We start from the raw sequence: 15,671 nt of genomic DNA on the forward strand, positions 1-15,671 counted from the left end.
TTTTTTTTTTTAAATAATAATTTTTTTATTATATTATGTTAGTCACCATACAGTACATCCTTAGTTTTTGATGTAAAGTTCCATGATTCATTACTTGCGTATAACACCCAGTGCACCATGCAATACATGCCCTCCTTACTACCCATCACCAGCCTATCCCATTCCCCCACCCACCTCCCCTCTGAAGCCCTCAGTTTGTTTCCCAGAGTCCATAGTCTCTCATGGTTCATTCCCCCTTCTGTTTACCCCCCCCTTTCTTCTTCCCTTTCTTCTCCTACCGATCTTCCCACTTCTTATGTTCCATAAATGAGTGAAACCATATGATAATTGTCTTTCTCTGCCCAGAAATGGACCCTTGGCTCTTATGACCTTTGGGCAACTAATCTTTGACAAAGCAGGAAAAAACAACCAGTGGAAAAAAGACAGTCTCATCAGTAAATGGTGCTGGGAAAATTGCACAGCTACATGCAAAAGAATGAAACTTGACCACTCTCTCACACCATACACAAAGGTAAACTCCAAATGGATGAAAGACCTCACTGTGAGACAGGAATCCATCAAAATCCTAGAGGAGAACATAGGCAGCAACCTCTTTGACATGAGCCACGGCAACTTTTTTCATGACACATCTCCAAAGGCAAGAGAAACAAAAGAAAAATGAACATGTGGGACTTCATCAAGATAAAAAGCTTCTGCACAGCCAAGGAAATAGTCAAAAAAACTAAGAGGCAGCCCACGGAATGGGAGAAGATATTTGCAAATGACACTACAGATAAAAGACTGGTATCCAAGATCTACAAAGAACTTCTCAAACTCAATACACAAGAAACAAATAATCAAATCAAAAAATGGGCAGAAGATATGAACAGACACTTTTCCAATGAAGACATACAAATGGCTAACAGACACATGAAAAAATGTTGAAAATCATTAGCCATCAGGGAAATTCAAATCCAAACCACACTGAGATACTACCTTACACCAGTTAGAATGGCAAAAATGGACAAGGCAAGAAACAACAAATGTTGGAGAGGATGTGGAGGAAAAGGATCCCTCCTACATTGTTGGTGGGAATGCAAGTTGGTACAGCCACTTTGGAAAACAGTGTGGAGGTCCCTTAAAAAGTTAAACATTGAACTACCCTATGATCCAGCAATTGCACTGCTGGATTTACCCCAAAGATACAGACGTAGTGAAGAGAAAGGCCATATGCACCCCAATGTTCATAGCAGCAATGTCCACAATAGCTACATCTTGGAAGGAGCCGAGATGCCCTTCAATAGATGACTGGATTAAGAAGATGTGGTCCGTATATACAATGGAATATTACTCAGCTATCAGAAAGAACGATTACCCAACATTTGCTGCAACATGGACGGCACTGGAGGAGATAATGCTAAGCGAAATAAGTCAAGCAGAGAAAGACATTTATCGAGTCTTTCTAGTCATTCTCCAGTTACCAACCTACTAGAGAAGGAGGAGGACCTAACACGCGCTGAACTGCTCATTTGCGTCAGGCACAATGCTAGCAACTTTGTGCACAGTATCTCATCTACTCTCACTACAATGAGATGTAGGCTTCCCATCTTCATGTCCAGAAAAGGGAATGCAGCCCACGGAAGCTAAGCCACATGTCTGGGGGTTACTGCACGCTGGGGCCTGCGTGACAACGGGTCCATTTAGTGTAGAAGTTTGGAGTTCATGCTTTCAGCAACAGAAACAACTCTGCTTACTTGAAGCATGGAAGGAATTGATCAGAAGACATGATAGGTCACAGAATTCGTGGAAAAATTGAAGACCTGGAGTGAGGAAAGATTGGGACCAAGGAAAATTCTGGGGATCCAGGTAGGAAACCTAATGGGCAGACTCATCAGGGAACCCTATGTCACTCTGCCCACAGGTGAGGTTTGATTGAAAAGAACATTTGAGCGCCCTAGCTTAGGACAGATGCTCATCCCTTGCACGAAGGAGGCAGGGTGTTGTGATGACAGCCTCCACTGAGGCTGGGTCCATTGAGGGTGTGGGAGTCCTGTTATCCGGGGAAGGGACAGTGGACCTAGGCAGGCCAAAGCAATCCACAATCAACATACAGCATTACAGAAATTTTCTATAGAGTGCAATCAACTCTACCCGCTAAGTGTCAGCACTTTTCCCGGAGGCCAGGCCCTGTGCAAGGCTGCAGGCAGAGCACACGCTAGGAGGTCCCTGTTCTCAGGGAGCCAAAGCTCTGCCACAGCCGCTTCATCAGTGGCACTCCCTACCACACAAGTGAGGCATCTGTCACCCGCTAACGGCCCTGTACACATCCTTGTCCATAGAGCCAAAGTGAGAAATGACTGAGAGATGTCACCAGAGCTGGACGAACAGACCGAGGTTGTTTCTGAACTGGAGTTGTGAACTGTGTCTCACACTCAACTCCCCGTTCCCAGAGGCTTTCGGTAGCACTAAACACATAGCTGTGGGGCGTCAGGAAATGCTTGTTGGTTTGAAGGAATTTAGCTCTTTTCTTAAGGAGTTCTAGGTAGGAGTTTGGAAGTCTGGGATCTCGGGCACATTCCGGCGCCTCGCTGTGTCACAATTTCCTTAACAGTTAAGTAGAGGCAGACATTGTAATTCCTCTCGTCCCGACCTCGTGAAGCAGTAAGAGAATAAAGCCGAACGTACAAAATAGCACTTTGGAAGGTAAATAACAAAAACGCTTTTCTCATCTCTGCCTTTTGACCAAACATACAAACAAAAAAAAATGCTTATAATCCAGTCACCGCCTACCATGTCTTAAAAATGCTTGAATTCTGGAATGGGTTTTTAAGATTATCTACAAATAAAGTAGTTGGGCTATTTACCTAGTTGTCATGAAAATTGAGAGCTGGTAATATTTGAATCCATACAAATTATTCCTCAGTAAAGACTCAGCTTTTGCCAACCAAGTTCCCTAAACCTCTTTTACTATTTTTTTTTGTTACAGAAACATCCTAATTACATTGCCTCCCCCCAAAAAAACCCTAGAAAACAGTCAAGTCAAAACAAATCATTCATATCTTCTTAGCTGCCTTAACTGTTAGTATTTTGATGTATTCTTTTCCCAAGTTTGAAGCATCTTTTTGAAAATGTTAAGCTTATAGAGTACAAACGGTGGAATTATAGCCTTCATTGATTTTTTAATGTTATTTTTCCATGTCTTCGCAAAACCATCAGTTTCACCAAGCTAACCAGTCAGACCTCCAAGCAGTAAAAGAAAAGAAACTTCTCTCAAGGGAGTGGCTTTGCTGTTTATTTGAGGCGTCACAGCTGTCCAGGAAGAAAAGTGAGGAAACTGAGTGTTTCGGGGGGCTGCCTGGTGTTGTCACTGCAAACCAGCTCCATCCAGCCAGTCTTTCCCTTGTGCCTTGTTTTGTTACAGTCACTAGTGAAAAGACAAGGGTAGCTAAAAGCTGCATTCATCTCTGTCTCCTCCTCTCTGTCTTTAGATCTTGTTGCTTAAAATACCAGCAGCCTCAGGGAGAGGCTTGCCCCAGACCATCCCAGGGTTAGCCTGAAAGCCCTGCCTCCTGGGAAACTCCTCAGGCCAGGCTGACCCGGGCAGCTGGTCACCCCACCAGAAAGATGTGGAGGAAATGTATGCAGATCTTTCATAATTGGCCAGCTTGTCAGGGCTTAGGCCTTGTGCTGGAACTTCTCTGACTACCAGGACAAGGGTGGCTGAGTAGCGTGTGCCCATGGGCTTCAGGACCACCCACCTCTACGCTCCACCCACCTGGCTCCCTGGCTCACTGTCACTGGATCCTGGGATATCTCTCCCACTCACCCAGCCCTAAAGGCGACGGAGAGACTCCTGTCAGGCCTGATGAGAGTAAATGTGACATTTAGAGAAAAATAAAAGCTCTGGAATTCTTAGATTTAATGCTGGCAGCCTTAAATGCCAGCTTTGAAATCACCTCGCTTGATCATTAATCTGATTTCTTTTCTTTTTCTTTTTCTTCTTTTTTTTTTTTTTGCATTTGACTTACGTGCCCTTTAGAAGTTAAATATGTATTCCTTGCTTTAAGAAGGTTTCCATTTGCCCCCAGAAGGAGGCCTTCTACAGGTCACATGCACAAAATTATGCAGTTCAGCCCCACGCTGCCTTGTTCCAGAGAGTTAGTGCTCTTGTTTGTGATGAGTCTTGAATCGCAAGGGGCACAGCTCAGGGACGGACTTCATTTCAATTCAGTCCAACGAGCATGTACTCTAATGCTGTACAAATAAGCCTGCTTTTGCTGTAACCTGTGAATTTGCATCCCTGAAAGATAAAAATTTCAAATCAATTTCAAAATATACGGACCATAGTAAGGTAGCTCCAAGAGACACTCAGAAAGATGCGGGCTTCACTGAGTGGCCACGGAGTGGAAACCAACCAGACGCACTGTGGGTTTGCTAGTTAATCAGTGTCTTTTCATGGAATTCTAGAAGAGGAACAACTTTATAGATGATTATCTTCGTTAATCAGGCCTTCCTAGGACGGTGGAGGAGTTAAGCCTTGTTCCCTGGTACAGATCATGTGTAATTGTTTCCATACTGTTGGCAAAACAGCTGTAGGAGTTTTGCATGGGCCATAAGGACCCAAGGTCTTTGAGGCAATTTCTTTGTATAAACAATGCAAATTTTTATTGCTAGAGTTGAATTGAGTTTTTTAAAGAGACTTTAAATCGATCAGGAGTTTTCCCTTTGGGTTTCTGCTTAGGAGAGCGGAGGTGGTGACATAAAAGATCCCGACCTCCGGCCGCAGAGGCCCAGGGCTCTTTCATGTTAGGCTGAATCCTGGCCCACTGCTGCTTGAGGATTTGGAGTGTGTAAAAGTCCTGGGCTGTTTAATTATGTGCAAGCCTTTTAAGAAGCCTACACCAGGAAGGCAGAGATGGAAACATATGCAGTGAAACGTTTTATATCCAATTTGAGGATTCAACCAAAGGTCTTCACTTGAGCGAAACCAGAACTTCCAAGTAGATCAAAGGTAGCATGGAGTTGAAAACCTCTTTGTTGGGGGTTGAGTGACGATGACTTAAGGGAATTAATATCATGTTAGTTGCATAAAAATAACCTAAGAAGAGTGGAAAACAAAGGAGAAAATTACTCACATTTGTACTACCTAAGTTAACCAACTGTATTTGTGTTTTTTGAAGTTGCATTCCATATATGTAAATACGTATGCCTATTTTCTACATTCGTGATTGTGATATATATTTGACTTTCAGCTTTCATACTTAACAGCATGTGAGAAGTATTTTCCGCGTTGCTATGTGGTTCAATGAAACATTTTAAATGGTTTTGCACTGGCCCATAGAATTTCTGTACCATAGTTTATTTAACCCCTTCACTAATTATGGAACTTTTAGACTAGTTATAGATATATATATTTGGGGGGGGCTTATTTTCATAAATTCGTTCCACGAACTGGGGTTTTGGGGACAAAGAGTCTCAGCATTTTCAAGTCTTTTTGTTAAAAGTGGATCATCGCTTTCCTGAAGAGTAGCACCATTTTACACTTTATCAGTACCGGGTAGTATCTGAATTCTTTCCCAAGCCAGTTGAATATTGTTTTATTGTTTTTGGAGAAAAGACAGGAGTTGCTTCAGAGTTATTTCTCCTCTAATATCCACCATCTTAGCAAAAAATAAATAAAAATTGTATTCTAGGAAGAAAAGACATTCCTCATCGTTGACAAGTGGTTATCATGTCTAAGAAAAGGAGGCCTGTAGGTGGCATGGCAAACCTAGTCGCCTCCAACAAGTGACAAATCTGAGGCACCTGCTTCTATCCTTCTGCCTCAAAAAATTATAGTTGCCACTGTATAGTCAGTGTTGGAGGGGGGAGCAGTATGGATTAGCAGCTCCTGAGAGAATGCCCAGGTCACCAGCCTAAAAGCCAAGTTAGTGAAATGGGGTCTTCACGCAAATCCCACGGTGTAGTGTCCCTCGGCTCCACTGAAATGTAACCACAGTCCTCTTCTTGAACATAGCTGTTTATTGAAGTGATATCACTGGATAAACAGCATGAATGCTTCTGTAACTGAGAGAAGCCTTTATGCTGATTCCTATGAAAGTTCGACCTTCTGGAAGAATTGCAATGGCTGAGCCAAGGCTTGCTTTGATTTCGGGTTGTTGGTGTGTGTGGCCAACTGGAAGAAAATGACCCCCCTCGCCCACTGGGCTGGCTTCTCTGAGCACAGTGTTGGAAAACCTCCCATCACCTTTTCTCTCGTGCACACACTACCTGTACCTAGATAGAGACGCCGGCTTCACCTGCTGAATCCCGCATTTGCCCACAGCTCCATTTCATTTCAGGTTCTGATCTACAATGGCCAACTGGACATCATTGTGGCAGCTTCCCTGACAGAGCGCTCTCTGATGACCATGAAGTGGAAGGGGTCCCAGAAATACAAGCAGGCAGAAAGAAAAGTTTGGAAGATCTTTAAATCCGATGACGAAGTGGCTGGTTATGTGCGGCAGGTGGATGACTTCTATCAGGTATGGAGACGCTTCGGGACCTGTAGGTTGTGGGGAAGGAGGTGGTGGGATCAAAACGAAAGCCCGAACACCAGTAAGGCATGGCTGGCCCTACGCAGGGTCGAAGTGTGTCTTCTGTGGCCCTACTTTCCACAGAGCAGAGTTCATTGAAGTACATAGTGCTTCGTGTGAAACAAGACGAAAGTTTAGATATTGTTCAAGAGACAAGATGACAATCAAAAAGGTAATACTCAGCCCAAAAAGGCAAATCATTGGGGCGCCTGGGTGGCACAGCAGTTAAGCGTCTGCCTTCGGCTCAGGGCGTGATCCCGGCGATCTGGGATCGAGCCCCACATCAGGCTCTTCTGCTATGAGCCTGCTTCTTCCTCTCCCACTCCCCCTGCTTGTGTTCCCTCTCTCGCTGGCTGTCTCTATCTCTGTCGAATAAATAAATAAAATCTTTAAAAAAAAAAAAAGGCAAATCGTTAATGAGAGAGTTAGTCTATTTGGGAACAGAAAGGAGGTTGAACAAATGATATGAGTTAGATTCAGTGTAATCTCTGCTGGCAAATCTGTGCTCACATTTGGGTCTCACACATGAAGCCCCAGGACCAAATCTGTACAGCTGATGCCCCTAGTGTGACCTCCACTTCAGGAGTCGGACGTTGCTCCTGGCCAAGCCTGTCCACTGTGCCTCCAGTCTGCAGGTCTCAGCTCCTCAAGGGTCGGCAGGGCTGCACTGGTGACTACGTAATGATTACACTGTTTACCTCCAGAAAGTTCTTGGAGAAATTAAGAATGCTTTTGCTTAGTTAGTCAGGAGTAGAAATTTAAGTCTTCTGGACCTGAATTTTTTTTTTCCTGCAGTTTTTTATTGGAGGCGTCATTGGGACCTCAGTTCTGTAGTTTTGAGTATTTGGAATTACAGCTTTCCAAATGCTTGGGCTTTTCATTTGGCAAATCCATGCTCCAAAGAAAAATTAATCTCATCGGCATACTACCTTAAGAGTACTTTCTTTTGGGAAAGTAAATGAGAGTTCACAACAGATTTCATAAGGGTCACTGAGTTGTGACATACATTATTCACTTATGTTAGAAGAAATGATAGATCAAGAAGAAATTATGGGTAGTCTAATGCATAAAGGTACCCTTCCGTCCCCCCACCCTCGCCCGTCATTCTAACCATTCGATAACCTATATGAAATTTAAATATTTTGCAACGTTAACTACCTTGGACAAAGGAAACAGTTGAGAGACATATTTCTGGGCTCAAGTAAAGGGAAACTCTATGTTGGAAAACTTAGAACATTACAGTGTCTAAATTGAGATAAATTAGACCAAAGCATTAAAAACTGGTGCCCCAGCAAGCTAAATGAGTCAGAGCAGAAACAGTTCTGGTGAGACGCATGTGAGATCTGAAAATGAGGCTGGCCAGGGACAGAGAGAGGAGTGTCTGTTGACCTGCAGAGAGAGCTAGATAGAAGACGGTGAGCACTGTGTCCACCCTGGGTGCTGCTGTAAACTGGAGCACGAGCCGTCTTGGGTTGGGTATTGACTTGGGAATCACAATAATTGGTTAACTCTGAAGATTGATTCCAAAAGATTGAAATTCCTGGACAAGTGGAGGTTCTCCATTTGCAGAAGATGTTCTGGATTTCATTTTTGGTATTTATTTGTCTGTTTTTAAGTAACACAAGTTATATAACAATTCAGTTTTTTTTTTTTTAAGATTTTATTTATTTATTTTGAGAGAGAAAGAGACAGCCAGCAAGAGAGGGAACACAAGCAGGGGGAGTGGGAGAGGAAGAAGCTCCCAGTAGAGCAGGGAGCCTGATGCGGGGCTCTATCCCAGGACACAGGGCCGAAGGCAGACGCTTAACGACTGAGCCACCCAGGCGCCCCTCAGATTTTTTTTTTTAAAGAGAGAAGAAAAAGTCAACATTTTGACATCTGAAATTGCATTTTAATTAATTCCTGTGTGCACGATGTTACATAAATTTTACATAATTTTAAGTTATATAAGATTGATTCTGCTTTGTTCCTTTCTAAAAATAAACCTATTTATTGGGTTATAACATAATAAAGGAAAATTCACAAATCACAAATGTACAGGTAAATGAATTTTCACAGAGCAAAGATACCCATGTAACCATCACCTAGATAAAGAAATAGAAGAGAACCAATGTTCCCACCATAGTCACTATTCCCCCTTCTTCCCAAGGTAACCACTGTCCTGAGTTCTAATGTCCAAAGTTACTTTTACTAGTTTTGAATTTTTATAAATGGACACATTTCATGTGTACTCTTTTCTGTGTGACATTTTTACTTACTTTATGTTCGTGAGATTTACTTACTCTCTTGAATATAGCAGTTGTTACTTCATCACCGTACAGTATTCTAATATATATTTATATATTATTATATGTTATTATAATATGTAATATGTGCTACAATATATAATATGAATATTATATATAATATATATTTAATATGATATTTGTGTTCTCCTTTTACATCCATTTTTACTTTATTTATTTTGTCATTAAGTGCATACAGCCATAGAATTGTTACACTTTCCTGGCAAAGTAAATCAACATTATTCTTATGAAATGTCCCTTTTTAAGTCTAGTAATGCTTCTTGCCCTAAAGTCTGTTTTGTTGATAGTAGTATAACAATGCCAACTTCCTTTTGATTAATGTTTGCATGGGACATCTTTTTCAACTCTTTGTTCTCAATCTTTCTGTATCCTTATATAAAAGAGATGTATCTCTTTTAAGTAGCATATAATTGGGTTTTGTGTTTCTTTAATAGAGCCTGACAATATTTTTTAATGGAATAGTCCATTTACATTTAGTGTAATTACTGATATATGTTGTGTTTAAATCTACCACTTTACTGTTTGTTTCCTATTCATCTTACTTATTTGTATTTCTCTTTTCTTTATTGCATCCTTTTATATTACTCAAATGCTTTATATCATTGTTGGGTTTTTTTTCCCTCTAGAAACTTGTTAGGCTATACATTCTTTTAATCTTCTTTAATGATTGTACTCAAGGGTAAAATATAAATTCTGAACATACTTAATCCTAATATAAATTAGAATTTTACCACTTTCAAGATAAGTGCAAGAACCTTAGATCTTCCTTACCAACTCTCCTGGTTTTGTGTTATCATTAAAAACAAAACAAAAAATTCTACACACAGTTCGAACACCACAAATCGTTACCTGCATCTTGTGACACAGCCAGTGTCACAGTGACTTACCCATAAATTGACCCATTTGATCCCTCTTCGGCCTCTTTCCCATTCAATGCTTCCGACTGGAATTATTTTTCTTTGCTTAAAAAAAAAGAAATTCCGGAGCATCTGGGTGGCTCAGTCCTTAAGCATCTGCCTTTGGCTCAGGACATGATCCCAGGGTCCTGGGATGGAGCCCTGCATTGGGCTCCCTTCTCCCTCTCCCACTCCCCCTGCTTGTGTTCCCTCTCTTGCTGTGTCTCTCTCTGTTAAATAAATACAATCTTTAAAAAAAAAATCCCTTTATTATTTATTTTAGTAAAGTTGTGTTGGCAACAATTTCTGTTTTTGTTTGTCTGAAAATGTCTTTGTGTTGCCTTTCGTTGAGAAGTACATTTTTCATGGAATTGAAGTTTAGCTAGGCAGTTATTGTCTTTAGCACATAAAAGGTACTATTCTGTTGTCCCCTGACTTGCATCACTTCTGATCAGAGGCCAGCTGTCTGTCTTACTGCTGTTCCTTTGGAGGTGATTTCTTCCCCCATGTGACTACTTTTAAGATATTCTCAGTTTGGGGTTTTTAAAAGATTTGACTGTGTGTACATAGCTGTGATTTTAAATACATATGCATATTATGCTTGGGTTTCTTAAGCTTTTTGAAACTAAGACTTGATGTCTTCTGTCATATTTGGAAAATTCTCAATCATTATCCCTTCAGATACTGCTTGTGCTCTCTCTTTCCTCTCATTCTAGGACCTAATTATGCAAATGTTAGACTTTTTCATTTTGTCCTGTATAGCTTTATTTCCATTCTTTCTTCTTTCCATTCTTCAGTTTTGATATTTTCTATTTTCTTTTCTACTTTTCTATTCTTCCCTACCACTATTCCAAATATGTTGTTTAGCTGATTTGTTTTTTAATTGCAGTAATTATTTTTTTTTACAGTTCTGGAATTTCAGTTTTATTCTTTTTTACAAATCTCAACTCTCAGATTATTATTTATTCCTCATCTTGTTGCCTGTTTTCTTAAACACATTAATCACATTTATTTTGATGCCCGTCACTGACAACTCTTAGATTTGCATCACCCATTAGCTTGATTCTATTGCCTTTTTTTTTAATGGTAACTTGATCCTTTTCTCTGATATGCCTACAAGTTTTCAATGGAATGTCAGACATTATGCAGGTACAATTGTAGAGATAGTTTGAGTTTTTTGGCTGATGATACTTTTCTTCAAAGAGATTTTACAGTTAGAAAACGGGCAGTTAGAAAACGAGTCAAGCACTTCTATCATGTCTGGAATTGATTGTATTTAAATCTGTATTTTAGCTGCTCTGTTTCCGTGGTGCTAAATTGACAGTTGTAATGTTAACCAGGGCCACTACTCTTAGGCAGGCCATGAACACCAATGTTTGTCTCCCCACAGCTCTGTTCAGGTTTCCAGCCTCTTAACTATCACTTTAATAAAGATTTTGTAGCCTCTTGGCCCCTGAATCAACTATCGCTTTGATGGGGAAAGGACCACAGAAGGTCAGACTCAGCTTATTGCCCTCTCCTTCACTTCGTAAGCAGAGCTCCTTGTGGTAAGCAGAATAATGGTTCCCCAAAGAGGCCTCTCTCCTCATCTCTGGAACCTGTGAATAGGTTATGTCATATGGAAGAAGGAGTTAAGGCTACATATGGAAGTAAGGATGCCAATCCTCTGACACAGAGATGGGGAAATCATTCTGGATTATTCAGTATCATTACAAAGGTCCTTATAAGTGAATGAGGGAGGGGGCACCTGGCTGGCTTAGTCGGTAGAACACGTAGTTCTTGATCTTGGGGTCTTGAGTTTGAGCCCCACGTCAGGAATAGAGCTTACTTAGAAAAAAAGTAAGTGGGTGTGGGAGGCTGATGAGTCAGAATCAGAGATTTGAGGATCCCACACTGCTGGCCTTGAAAATAGCAAAAGTGACCATGAGCCAAGGAGTGCAGGCAGCCTCCAGAAGCTAAAAAAGGCAAGGCAATAGATTATCCTCCAGAACCTTTAGAAGAAACTCTGCCAACATCTTGACTTTAGTCCAGTAAGACCATTTCAGACTTCTGACCTCCGGAATGATAACATAAGACATGTATGCTGAATAAAGGCACCGAATACGTGGTAATTTGTTACAGCAACGATAGAAAACTAATATACTCTCACATCCTGGCTGCCTTGATAGGTCACCATGACTTTCAAATGGGCGTGTTCTGTATTTTGTCCAGCTTTTCTAGTTTTGTTGTTTGATTGGTTGGTTGGTTTTTAGCAGGAGAATTGAGAGCAACAAGTTTCTTTGCCAAAACAGAAAGTGGCACTTGTTGCTCTATTCTTTTAACATGATATTTTCGAAGTTACAGTATAGATTCTTCATTCCATTCCATATTCCATTGAATGGACGTAATTAATTTTCTTAACAATGCTCCTCCTGTTAACCATTTCAGGTTGTTTTCTTTTGTTGTTGTTGCTGTTGCTAGTATTATTATTATTGTTAATTTCTAACAAATATGTGTTTCAAAAGTTCTGATCAACGTCAACTTTTTAAATAGATCAGTCAAAAAACACTCTAATTGTTTTGTGTGCAAAATAACGAAAGAGAGGAAGGAACAGAGAGTATGCCAATAAAAGACCTGAGTTATAAGGGTGGGCTCATCCACCAATGTTTACGTTAAGTAATGATAAAATAGCTTTGCTTCTTGAGCAAATGTGCTGGATGTTGTGATCGGTACTTCATGGACATCATCAGAACATCCTTGCAAATCATACAGTATCGTTGCCATTTTACATACGAGGAAACAGACTCTGAGAAGGTGAACAATCCTGTATCATCCAGTGATAGGATGGGGATTCAAACTTTATTCATTTTGTTCCCATAGCACATTTGCCAATGTCTGTCATATTGTCTCTGATGCTTAATTGCCAGTAAGGTAGGGAATGTTAGCTAAATAGAAGGGAAACATGCAGGAAAAAACTCCTTTAGGTAATTTTTTCATGTGTTTGAAAGATACTTGCTAAGCTTTCCTTAGGTGCAATATGAAAGAGATACTTAGCAGTATTCCTGAGGTTCTGAAGTTACCTCCAGCAACATGTAGGAGGAGAGTGCTCTAAAACGTAGGGATAGTAACAGCACCTACCTGCTATCGACTAAACTGTGTCTCTCCTAATTCATATGTTGAAGACCTCACCTACAATGTGACTGTATTTGGAGATAGGATCTATAAGAAAGTAGCTGAAGTTAAATGAGGTCATAAGGGTAGGGGTTAGTGTCCTTAGAAGAAGAGACACCAGAGAGCTGACCTGCTCTCCTCTCTGCCGTGGGAAGACAGCAAGAAGACCGGCATCTACAAGCCAGAATAGAGCTCACACCAGAAACCCAATCGGCCAGCACTTTGTCTCAGATCCAGAACTGTAAGAAATAAATGTCCATTGTTTAAGAACAACAGTCTAGGGGCGCCTGGGTGGCTCAGTCGGTTAAGCCTCTGTCTTCAGCTCAGGTCACGATCTCAGGGTCCTGGGATCCAGCCCTGTGTCGGGCTCCCTGCTCAGCGGGGAGCCTGCTTCTCTCTCTCCTTCCTGCTTGTGCTCTCTGTCACTATCTCTGCCCCCCGCTTCAAATAATAAATTTAAAAAAAAAAAAAAAGAACAGCAGTCTATTATATCCTTATGGGATTATTGAGGGAATTCAACAAGTTAATTAACAAAGAGCAGTACCACATCATAGTAAATGTTTGTTATTATTACCCTGAATCGCATATAAAAACTATATAATAAAAGGAAAATTATAACTAGTCAAGATCAGGGAAAATGATTGAAAATCAACCCTTAGGGGAAGTTTAAATATTAATATGTAGGCTATTAAGGCTAATATAGGGTTAATATTAAGGCTAATATAGGGTTAATAATATAGGGCTAATAGGGTTAATATTAAGGCTAATATAGGGTCCATCGCTGCTAGGGAGCGATGGACGTGTCGCTTATCCCCCTGTCTGCTGCACGGCTTTCTGATGACAATCCCACCAGGCACATTCAGCATATCCTCCAGATCCTTGATGGCTGTTTCTGCGACCTGTTACCTGATGTCCCCCTGACCAGCACTGTGAACCGCTCTGGTGCCTGGCACCGCACCTGTGTCCTGCTGGGCTCGGTGCATAGAATAGCTCGCTTGGGAGGCCAGGTTGTGGCTGCAGGACAGCACGAGCTACTGAGGTGGGGTACGGATTGGCCACCACTCTAAACGTACGACAAATATCACACTAAGCCCACTGACTCTTCTTGTGAATGCAAAACACACTGAGAGACGAAATGGCACTCCTCCGGCTGCCAAGAAACGGTAACAAAAGAAGCAAGGCCCACATGTGTTTGTGATAGGGAGTGTTTTACCACACGGCAAGGGATCTGCATTTTATGTAGGTGATTTAAAAATGTTGGCAGAGCTCCTGCCCGCTTATGCCTCTGCGTAGGGTTGAGGGTGGCGTGCGGAGATGAGGGGAATTAAGGAGGGAAAAGAGCTCCGGCGCTAACAAAGGCATTCTCTGTGAGCCTCGGCCTGAGAATCCTGTCCAAATGTCAAGCGTCTGATAATGAAGAAAGCGGGCCTTCGCCGTAGACTTGCTTTTCAGCATTAGACACACAAAACAGAAGCATGTGAATGTGTCTGCCAAAAAAGAGAGCTCGCTCTCTGCCAAACTACACAGCTCTTAATTTAAAAATCGAAACCAAAGTAGACCTGTCTCCGGATGGTTACCTAAATGTCCATTTAAAAGAATGACAGCTGTCCCTGGGGAGCAACAGGGTAGAGAGAGGGAGCCGTTCTCTCCATTATGTTTGTTCCTTGTCAGGCGATGCCTTGGGAAAACCGAAGACAGCTCCAGCCAGCCTGCAGAGATCAGGTGGAGAAGGAGGGCCGCGTGTTGCCTCTTGCTGGTTCTGGCCTAGAAAGCCACGTGCCTTTGGTATCTATACCATTCTAAGAATTAGACACTGCCTTATTCCGTCATCTGGGGCAGTGGCCTTTGCTCGGTTTGTTCATCTGTAAAATTCAGGGTTGGACTGAGCTATCTGTAAGATATCTAAGAAAGAGCTGAAATATCTATTTTTCATTAATGCCCAGAAGGGCTCAATTAGCAAGCAATATAGAGTAGAATAGTGACCTTCTGTGTGTTGGGGTGTGTGTGTGTAGGTGGGTGTATCGACTTAATAGCATTATGGTGCAGATCAAAGGTCTCATCCTCTTCCTCCTTGGCTGGTGACAACCCAGGACCAACACTATCAGGGTCTCACCCTGCTGCTCCTTTTGGGGTCTTCCTCTGCCCTTCTCCGAAAGTCACAGTCACTGTTCACGATTTGTTCTGATGTTTTGAAATGCAGGATATTTTGTTTTTATACCATTGAATTGTTATTTTGACTCCAAGGAAGTTTTGACTCCACAATTAGAAATATAAAATTTCAATTAGAATTACACTGATGGGGGCGCCTGGGTGGCACAGCGGTTAGGCGTCTGCCTTCGGCTCAGGGCGTGATCCCGGCGTTATGGGATCGAGCCCCACATCAGGCTCCTCTGCTATGAGCCTGCTTCTTCCTCTCCCACTCCCCCTGCTTGTGTTCCCTCTCTCGCTGGCTGTCTCTATCTCTGTCGAATAAATAAATAAAATCTTACAAAGAAAAAAAAAAAGAATTACACTGATGAATTTTTTTTAAAGAACATCTTTCTAAAATAAACGTCGTGAAGCTAAATTTTCTAAAGAAAACATTAAAACCATTTCAAACTTTTCCATCTTTATTTCGCTGAAAATATTTTATTGAGACTAATTATTTTCCACATACACATTGAAAGAAAGGTTTGAGTCACTGGTCCGTTTTCATTCTTATCAAATCTTACTGGGCGTAGTTTCTGCTAACATGAGTTTTGCAGAATTTCCAACAAGTCTATTTT

At 41.5% G+C, this 15,671-nt stretch overlaps 1 protein-coding gene across 2 annotated transcripts in view; it reads left to right on the forward strand.

Annotated features, from left to right (window-relative positions):
* Positions 1-15,671, forward strand: part of CPVL (carboxypeptidase vitellogenic like) — a 126,394-nt gene that overhangs the window by 89,759 nt on the left and 20,964 nt on the right. The window contains exons 12-13 of one of the 2 annotated variants that reach the window (XM_045792956.2): positions 6,321-6,503; positions 6,639-7,342. In XM_045792956.2, coding sequence (XP_045648912.2) covers positions 6,321-6,503; positions 6,639-6,653 — 198 coding nt within the window. In that variant the 3' untranslated portion in view covers positions 6,654-7,342. Of the gene's footprint in view, positions 1-6,320; positions 6,504-6,638; positions 7,343-15,671 lie in introns of those variants that run through there. The other variant, XM_045792954.2, reaches the window with a different exon arrangement.

Source organism: Ursus americanus, chromosome 3 (assembly GCF_024610735.1).
Source record: "Ursus americanus isolate L20-20 chromosome 3, mUrsAme1.1.p, whole genome shotgun sequence".
Classification (NCBI taxonomy): domain Eukaryota; kingdom Metazoa; phylum Chordata; class Mammalia; order Carnivora; family Ursidae; genus Ursus; species Ursus americanus.